At 42.6% G+C, this 9,272-nt stretch overlaps 1 protein-coding gene across 4 annotated transcripts; it reads right to left on the bottom strand.

Annotated features, from left to right (window-relative positions):
- Nucleotides 1-1,216: 1,216 nt before the first annotated feature.
- Nucleotides 1,217-8,316, bottom strand: sytl1 (synaptotagmin-like 1). Of its 4 annotated transcripts, none has more exons than XM_077008885.1 (15): nucleotides 8,038-8,316; nucleotides 7,014-7,150; nucleotides 6,762-6,904; nucleotides 6,442-6,586; nucleotides 6,111-6,165; nucleotides 5,988-6,024; nucleotides 5,776-5,840; nucleotides 4,469-4,558; nucleotides 4,116-4,282; nucleotides 3,786-3,888; nucleotides 3,310-3,471; nucleotides 3,097-3,175; nucleotides 2,647-2,746; nucleotides 2,293-2,486; nucleotides 1,217-2,045 (listed from the first exon to the last, which is right to left on the bottom strand). In XM_077008885.1, the coding sequence occupies exons 2-15, from the start codon at nucleotides 7,127-7,129 to the stop codon at nucleotides 1,903-1,905; spliced, it is 1,599 nt and encodes a 532-aa protein (XP_076865000.1). In that variant the 5' UTR covers nucleotides 7,130-7,150; nucleotides 8,038-8,316; the 3' UTR covers nucleotides 1,217-1,902. The 4 variants fall into 4 exon arrangements, with proteins under 4 accessions (XP_076865000.1, XP_076865001.1, XP_076864999.1 ...); XM_077008886.1 differs by having other exon boundaries at nucleotides 7,014-7,153; XM_077008884.1 differs by having other exon boundaries at nucleotides 7,984-8,316.
- Between the last annotated feature and the right edge of the window lie 956 nt (nucleotides 8,317-9,272).

Genomic DNA, 9,272 nt, shown 5'->3' on the forward strand with positions numbered 1-9,272 from the left:
AAACTTCATACTAATGTGACACCAAATAAGAATTTCCCAATTTGCAAGGACAGGCTACGAAACATGTTTCCGAAATATGTAACTGGAGAATACATCGTTTGCGAGATTTGTTGAAACCTAATGCAAGCAGCTAGTAACTTTAGAGTGGTAATTTATCCTACCAAGTTATATTGCCGATTGCTTTAGTTTGCTATGAAGTTGCAATTCATGATCGTCAGCCTCGTCCACATTTCATATTCCAGTGTTGCGTGTTAACCTTTGCTCCAGAATCTGAATTTGCCTGATCTTAAGAAAGCTAATATTGGCCTGTCCATAGTGACCTTTGTCAACCTGGTCTATATTTATCATGTACACTAGAAGAAAGAAAAACAGGTAGTGGCCATGTTTAAATCACTTAGGAAATAACAAATCGAAGATGGGGTCTGAACGAGTCTTGAAAAGCAATGGTCAAAGTTGTAAGTTTAGCTAATAATTTAAAACGGAGCCCAGACCAACACCCCTTTTCACTTGAGTGAAATGTATGGATGTAAAAGTTGACTGCTAAAAGTCGAACAGAACTGATAAGAGTATACAACTAAAGGAAGTCAACTTTAAAGAAGCCGGCACTGAAACAGTTTATTTTAGCATTTACCAACCATATGTTCATTGTCATCATTACAACAATTTATTTTTAAATAATGATTTTCCAAATATCCTTCAAGTTTACCAGTAGCTTGTGTAGTGATAGTAGAAGTTAAAGGTGGACATCACTCACATATTGGATAACAGCACCATGGGTCTGATCAGGGCAAGCCTGAAGCTCATGAAACTTTGCACCACAGCAGGTTGAAACAACAGCCCTAATGTCTTGGCCACATGTTGAATACAGTGCCATGCATGTCTGCCATAATTCATAGTAGGCTAATGGGTCTGAGAGGGAGCCTACCACCCCACTCTTCACGATGTTCCCAGAAATTGACAACAGAGCCTTAAAGATAAACCTTAAGGCACACCTTTGATCAACCGAGAAGGAATGGATGGGGGAGGGATGTTACTGTGGAGATAAACCCATTGCAAAATATGCTAATCATTTACCCATTTGGACAGACAAGAGCTAACAAATTTTAACATTAAATTACTGAAGTCTTAGATATTGTGTGAAATTTTCAACTCACTGCATGAACAGCAAAACCTCCGCGAATACAAATACTCTGCAGATACCTCAAAAGTAACCAGTATCTTAAGCTTGTCATTTATAAAGATATCAGCACACTGGAACACAAAATAAAAACTTGCATTTAATTTCTGTTAATATTACTTTATTAAATTATGTTCAGATGTGTACTGAAACATTCAAATTACATTTTGACTTTTGTGAGAATAAGCATTAGCTCCAATGTGTCAGCCTGTTATTCAGATATTCTTAAAGTGAAAATGTTGACCTTGTTCAATATTTTTCAGCAATATAGTTTGAAAACTTAATTTACTCTCCGTTTGTTTCTGATCCCTTTGCGGAATTGGTATCTACACCATTGTGATCTGTGGTCTTAATCAAATGCGGTTTAAGTTTACTTGATTTAGATCCTGACATTTAACAGCAAAACCCTAATTTAACAGCAAAAGCCAAGAAGAAAAGCCAAAACTGACCAGAAGAATGATGACAGATGTTTGACATTTGACCTCTAACATATTTCCACTGTTTGTGGTTACATTATATCCAATATCTTAAGGGATAGATCTTCAGACACAGATTTGGCCAAGTCTTGACTTCAAAGTGACAGTGGCAGTAGTTTTGTCATTGCATTTTCTTGCACATATATGCCATGAACATTTTTACTGTCCTTAGAAGAACTGCACTGGAAATCCAAGAGAAGATGCAGGATTGTTCCGTTACTTTTAACAAAGCCACGTTTGAAAGGCGCGTTACTCTGAACACAACTGTAGGTTGGTTCTGATTGGTAGAGATGTGTCCACCCAGGTGTTGGAGTTTTTCATCACTGTGTTCCACACACCGATCTCCTCCTCAGTGGAGTCCATCCAACAAACTGTCTGACCATAACTCACACCTGAAGAGCACAAACACAAGCACCGAGAGAAGAAACGATCTAATGGAAGTTTGCATGAGCAGACTTACCACCGTCTTGGTGACCTATGATGTGATGTAATACAGTTGGTCATTAACTGCTAGTCATGCACACGTTCTGCAATCTACTTTTGTTTGTTTTCTCCTTAACATGTTTGCTTTGCTCATGACCAGTTTTATGTAACATCTTAAGCTACAATGTACAGGGATTTCAGAACAGAACACTGTACCTGAGCCCGTGCTCAGACGCACTCCTCCCAAGCACATGGACGAGTTCCACACAGTGATCTCAGCGCAGGCCTGTGTGAGGTCACTGGGCTGCAGGCCGTCATAAACCATCGTGTGGTTGAACAGGGGACTGACAGAGCCACGGACCACGCGCGTCTGCTGACCGCTAGTGCCACTTTCATCTGGCAAAACCACGCTACACAGAAAAGACCACACACATACAAATCCACACGCATGTGGTTCATCACATTTGAGCACAAATGTGAACTCTAAATCCATCTAAAATGGAATAATTATGGAAGTACCTTTGCACTACACAGCACACCATACATGTGACAGAAAGTGAGTGTATGTACCTTTTGACATATGTGCTGGGACTGCCACGCTTTGGGGGAACGAGTCCTACAATTTCCTTTAGCCAAATATGCAGCTCACCAGTCAGAGGATATCCTCCTTCTGGATCACACGTTCATCAACACAAGAATCATACATAAGTACATATGTATGTGTATGAATCAGTATGTACATTACATTTTCAAAATAGTAGCAGTACACAGAATTGTAAGAGAAGGACATCTGTTTTTCAGAGAAACAGGATAACAGGATAGCAAAGTGCATATATATATATATATATATATATATATATATATATATATATATATATATATATATATAAAGTATTTCACCTTTCTTGTACAACTGACCTCTGTCCAAAATGACCTGTTTTTGTGGAAACCTTGTGTACTTCACTGCAATTCTGACTACATCTACATTTCATATGTGTCTCTTTGACTGTGTGTGGTCACCTTCAGAGCCAGAAGGGATAAATTTCAGTGACAGTATGATGGTTCCTCTGCTGATGATATCATCAGGATTCATTTGTACCTGAGAACAAGGAGGAAAAAAAAGAACAGTCCAGTAAACCCATTTTAAAAATAATTTTTAACTGATTTTGTTAAAAATTTAACTGATTGTTGACATTTCATAAATTCTAATTGATAAGTTGGTATTTGGCTCACTCTGGGCAGCAGGGGATACCAGGTTGGCTGACACTGGCCCCAGTCCCACTGGGCAAGTATCACCTCCACCTCCCCCAAGAAGAGGTTCCTCCGCACACGCTCCATATGCCACACGGACACGCTGAGCACGCGCGCCTGAAGGTCCGACTTACGTACTTTATACTGAAAAGGTGATCAGTGTAGTATGCAGTATAGTATGAGCTCTACTTGCATGGTAGTATTTGCAAATACCATGACAGAATCTGACATTATTACAACAAAGTGTACTAAATATAGTACTAAAAATTCTGAAGTGTCCCCTAACATATCCCAGGCACCAACATGCCTGCAAATGTATCTTTGGTCAGGTCGCATGGAAAGGTCCACCATTGTGTTTTCTATATTTGAATTGCAATATGCACTGCTTAAAACAGCTCTTCAACTAGCTTTATGTATTGTGTTGTTTTGCGCTTCACAAAAGTATCTAGGGTTCATACTTTCAGTGTTTCTTCATAGACGGGGTTTAAGGTTTTCCTCTTCACGGAAGTCTTCCGTTTACTGTGAGACGTGTTGTCTGGGAGCAGGTACACTTTCACATAACTGCAACGCACAGGCAAAGATGAGTAATCTCCTGAGAGGTCGAGTGGATGGTAGTTGGACTACATTGACACATTCAAGCCAGCATGTACGAGGATTCCCTGTGTCGGAAATGCACATTATACTTTTGACATGCACATAAACCCATCATAGTGTGCTTAGTTGCTTCCCAAGTACAACAACCCTCAACATCAACACATTCCGAATGGCCGCCCGTATCCAGGACGTACGGGTTGGAGCGGTTGTTGTGTGCCGGGGCTAGGTCCTGACAGCGGCACACACGAACACGGAGCTCCTCCGTCTTGGGGTCATAATGCAGAGAGAACTGGACACGCCCAGTCACGGTTATGCCCCCGAAATCACCGACGCTGTATAGGCTCATCAGGCTGCCACTCACCTGTGACACAAATGAATAATTATGTAGTTAACAAATCTTAGCATCACACTGTAGAGAACACCTATGGTGTAAAAAGGAAGAAGAATTGTTCAGTTCAGTGCCGTTGCTAAGAGCAAATGTGAGTATATTTGTTGCACATGTATGTACTTATGTGCACGTGTGTTTGTGTGTGCACACGCATCTTACCATATGATTGGAGTGCAAGCTGTTAATGGAGCCAAATTTGGTGTAGTATAGCTCAGTGCTGCCAGAGTCAATATCACCCTCTGAGTCAATCTAGAAACATGCACGACAAAAATCAAAACAAACACACTTAATCTAGAACACGCACTGTTCACAAACACCGGATTATTATAGATTAGTGCATTTCCAGGTCAGCACAGTGTAAGTGGGAACCTGTGTGTGTGTGTGGTGAGCACACACCTGCAGTGGAGATGGTGTGTTACGCACTGTGTGTGTGTGTGGTGAGCACACACCTGCAGTGGAGATGGTGTGTTACGCACTGTGTGTGTGTGTAGTGAGCACACACCTGCAGTGGAGATGGTGTGTTACGCACTGTGTGTGTGTGTGGTGAGCACACACCTGCAGTGGAGATGGTGTGTTACGCACTGTGTGTGTGTGTGGTGAGCACACACCTGCAGTGGAGATGGTGTGTTACGCACTGTGTGTGTGTGTGTGGTGAGCACACACCTGCAGTGGAGATGGTGTGTTACGCACTAAGTGTGTGTGTGGTGAGCACACACCTGCAGTGGAGATGGTGTGTTACGCACTGTGTGTGTGTGTGGTGAGCACACACCTGCAGTGGAGATGGTGTGTTACGCACTGTGTGTGTGTGTGTGGTGAGCACACACCTGCAGTGGAGATGGTGTGTTACGCACTGTGTGTGTGTGTGGTGAGCACACACCTGCAGTGGAGATGGTGTGTTACGCACTGTGTGTGTGTGTGGTGAGCACACACCTGCAGTGGAGATGGTGTGTTACGCACTGTGTGTGTGTGTGTGGTGAGCACACACCTGCAGTGGAGATGGTGTGTTACGCACTGTGTGTGTGTGTGTGGTGAGCACACACCTGCAGTGGAGATGGTGTGTTACGCACTGTGTGTGTGTGTGTGGTGAGCACACACCTGCAGTGGAGATGGTGTGTTACGCACTGTGTGTGTGTGTGGTGAGCACACACCTGCAGTGGAGATGGTGTGTTACGCACTGTGTGTGTGTGTGGTGAGCACACACCTGCAGTGGAGATGGTGTGTTACGCACTGTGTGTGTGTGTGGTGAGCACACACCTGCAGTGGAGATGGTGTGTTACGCACTGTGTGTGTGTGTGGTGAGCACACACCTGCAGTGGAGATGGTGTGTTACGCACTGTGTGTGTGTGTGGTGAGCACACACCTGCAGTGGAGATGGTGTGTTACGCACTGTGTGTGTGTGTGGTGAGCACACACCTGCAGTGGAGATGGTGTGTTACGCACTGTGTGTGTGTGTGGTGCGCACACACCTGCAGTGGAGATGGTGTGTTACGCAGCACCATGTCTTCGGCAGTCTCTGAGTCATCAGAATTTCCTGAGACAGAAGGGCAGGAGAATACAGAGGCAAGACAGATAGACAGGGAAAGAGACAAAGAACAGGCGAGACTGGGACACAGGTCCGAAATGGCTATTTCATGTGTCTAACTACTGACATGACATTTCTTCCACACATAATACTTACCTTTAACTCCTGAAACACTTTCGCCGTTCTCTGCATTCTTATAAGGGAAAGAAGTATAAAATGTGAAATATATAAATATATATATTTTTTTACACACACACACACACACACACCCAAACTGACCTGTGCTGTGAGTCTTGTCCTCGGCCGTGGTGTAGGAGCAACACTGAGGTTGAAACTGAGGAAGAATTGTTAAAGTTGTGGTGTGTTGAGGATGTGGTGTTTCATTTGTTTTTACATGGCTTCATGTCTGTCCAGAGGTTGGACCAGAAGGGACCAGAATCTAGCAGGGACGCAAGTTATGACGTACACTTTGATTTCAGACATCCTGTTAGGCTGTGGCAGTGCCGAATTTTATATGCACACAAAAAATAATTTCACCTGTGCTGATAGGCTCCAGTCGTCTATTGATGTACTGGCCCAACATAAAAATGAAACACAAAGATTGTCCAACCTTTCGCTTTTTTCCTCCTGTGTTGCTGTTCCGTTTTCTGCTCTTCCTGCATCCTCCAGATCTTCTGTGTTCTCCACTGTCCTCTCTTCCTGCCTCTCAGATATCTCTTCTCTCTTTTCCTCAAACGCTGAACTCACAGGCAAATCTTCACAGTGGAAAAACACTCTCAATACACAAAAAAGGTAAATACATGGAAAACAAATGGAAAGTGTGCCAAAGCATACAATCCAGAAGTAAGCAGGAACAGGACATGTCCTATAGTAAAAGACTCTTTCCACACATGCTCTTCGATTTAAATGGCCCGTGACTGATCATAAGACCTTTGCTTCGCTTTTTTCGGCGTATGGAGGCGTGGACAACGTCAGCCGCACCACCATGATATCTCTTGGAGCGCTCCTCGTTAAACCACTCCCCCGTGAGAGAACGCAGGAGCATGGGGTCCCTCTCCACCTGCTGCAGTTTACTGAACACAGACACACCAACACAACACACACAAACACAATAAAGAGGACTGCTCCCACTGTGATGCCCCAATTGCACAATGCTATGAGTGAAAACGTGCTCACACACACCTGATGCGTCCAGCCTCCCTTTGCCTTAACTGTGCGTCCCTCAGCAACACGTTTAAGATCACGGTCTGTTCCACCTCGGTGAGGTGCTCCAGATCCAGTAGAGCTTCCTCCCCCATAACACAGTCGCCTCACCTCACCTGCTTCAGGGACATCAGACACAATCAGCACCCACTGTCACTGGAACACAATCTCTTGATTGTCATACTGCACTATGGTGGTGACATAAACAAAGAGTAATACATACAAAACAAAGTACATAAGTAATAATGATCAGTGTTAAGGGGAGGCTGTCTTCTCTTCATAATTCACACTTGTACCTCTGATCAGTTGCATTCATGCTTATTTATTTATACCGTGTTTGCTCAGCCAATCATATTTCCCTCACATATTTGCATACACGTCGTTGATCAAAAGTCGTCTTTCGAAATAGGAGTCACAAAACACTGAAATCGGTGCTGCAGTTTTTAAGAAAATTGTGTCGTGTATCAAGCTAAGTTACAACTCTGGCTTTTTATGGGCCGTATTTATTTATGATAATTTATTGACGAGTAGGAAGTTCATGACAGCCAACAGTAAACAGGTTAGGCCTTTAGTCTGATTTAACGTTGACGCATAAAGGGAAGATATCTTCATATGAACCTCCCCGGGGAAGAGAAAGAACCCAAGGTGGATGGTGCGAGCGCGCAAGCGCACAGCAACATGTAAAAGACTTCGTTAACACTTCACCAACACGAGAGACCAACTGCTTTCTTTACAGCGCTCGTCGAGTGAGCAAATCCAGTTCTGGGTGGAATAACAGCTCCACACCCTTGTATTTAAACTTGACACCGAACTCTTCCATAAGCAACTCAATCATTTTTGTATTTAATTAGGACTTAATTATTTTAAACTTTCTTTATTCTCTCGTGTGCTATACACAACATACACGTGTATTTACTTCCACTACAAAAAAAAAGATACTGCCACATACCAGACGTGGGAAACGGCGACAAACCAAGGCGAAGTCGCTCGTGCGCGGACGCACCTGTTTGAGCTGCCCGGGAACACAGGAACAAACTAACACGCAGCAAACGGCTAACATCACAGTTTCATGAAAGAAAAAAAGTAGCTTCAGATCCGTTCAAGTTTGCCATTTCTCGCACCCTGTTTGTGATCTGTATGAACTTCAGTGTTCTGTTGTTGAGAACTAGAATCTAGCCACAATGAGCTCCCGATTCTGCTTGAATTGGTTGGATTAACACCCCGTGTCCGCCCCTCCTGGCGCAGCGCAAAATGCGAACCGGATTTCAATGCATTTCCTATTCATCAGAGTATTTCAATAAACTGAATACCTTGTCTCCCGTTTTTATGCGTGCGAGTGTGTGTGTGTGTGTGTCTACTTGCACACATCAGAGAGAGAGAGAGAGAATTGGGGCATACCATGTGTGTTGCAGTCATGTCTTGGATCTCCTGATAACTGACTACAGACATTAGCTATCAGTCCACACCTGCTAAATACACAGCCAGTCTCACACAAGTACACCCAGTAAATACACAGAACGGAACACATACATTCATTATGCAATTATATTCGCATTCTTCCCAAAAGCAAAAGGCAATAAAGTATTGAAATTGCGCATTTTGATGTAATTCCAAGTTCCTAACAGTAGTTCCTAGTTTTTTACATGCAGGAGTGACAGGTCTGTGTACATGTACATTATCATTCTTTGATCACATTTAGTTTATGAAAAGCACACACACAATTTTACTCTATAATTTGAATGAATTAGAATTCTGTGATGAGGTACGAGCTCACCCCATCACCTTTTTCCTTATGGATATAAGGAATACACTAGATGAGGAGATCTTGGGTGGGCGTGAGCTTCTTGGCTATGACTTCTCTCTCCTAGTCCTGGGTCATCACTCCTGGAGACATGCTTGTGGCCCTTCCTGGGAAGCCTACTAACCTCCACGCCTGGGCATTACCCCAGGCTACATAACAAATTCTCATTTTAATCTTATCACACTTCATATGCAGGCTATTAGTATTAGAGCTTACAGTTAAGTTACATTTGATTCATTTTCATTTTATATATTTCTGCTGTCTTACTCAATTTTTAACAGTGTAATGGTTAGTAATCATAAAACAACAAGACAATACTACAACATCATAAAGAGAAGTAATATATAGTCATAAATAATTTTTTTAATAAACATAAATAAACTTTTTAACATAAAAAAATTAACAAGTTTTTTTAATTTAAAAGTTAAAAAAAATTA

The sequence above is a fragment of the Brachyhypopomus gauderio genome, chromosome 6 (assembly GCF_052324685.1).
Source record: "Brachyhypopomus gauderio isolate BG-103 chromosome 6, BGAUD_0.2, whole genome shotgun sequence".
NCBI lineage: Eukaryota > Metazoa > Chordata > Actinopteri > Gymnotiformes > Hypopomidae > Brachyhypopomus > Brachyhypopomus gauderio.

Excerpts from the sequence above, each read along its gene's own strand:
- sytl1 (XM_077008885.1), bottom strand. The coding sequence starts at position 7,129 with ATGGGGGAGGAAGCTCTACTGGATCTGGAGCACCTCACCGAGGTGGAA. Across the intron at positions 6,587-6,761 it reads CCGAAAAAAGCGAAGCAAAG|ATTTGCCTGTGAGTTCAGCG; the intron begins GTCTTATGATCA and ends TCCACTGTGAAG. Across the intron at positions 4,283-4,468 it reads GCTTGCACTCCAATCATATG|GTGAGTGGCAGCCTGATGAG; the intron begins GTAAGATGCGTG and ends TTTGTGTCACAG.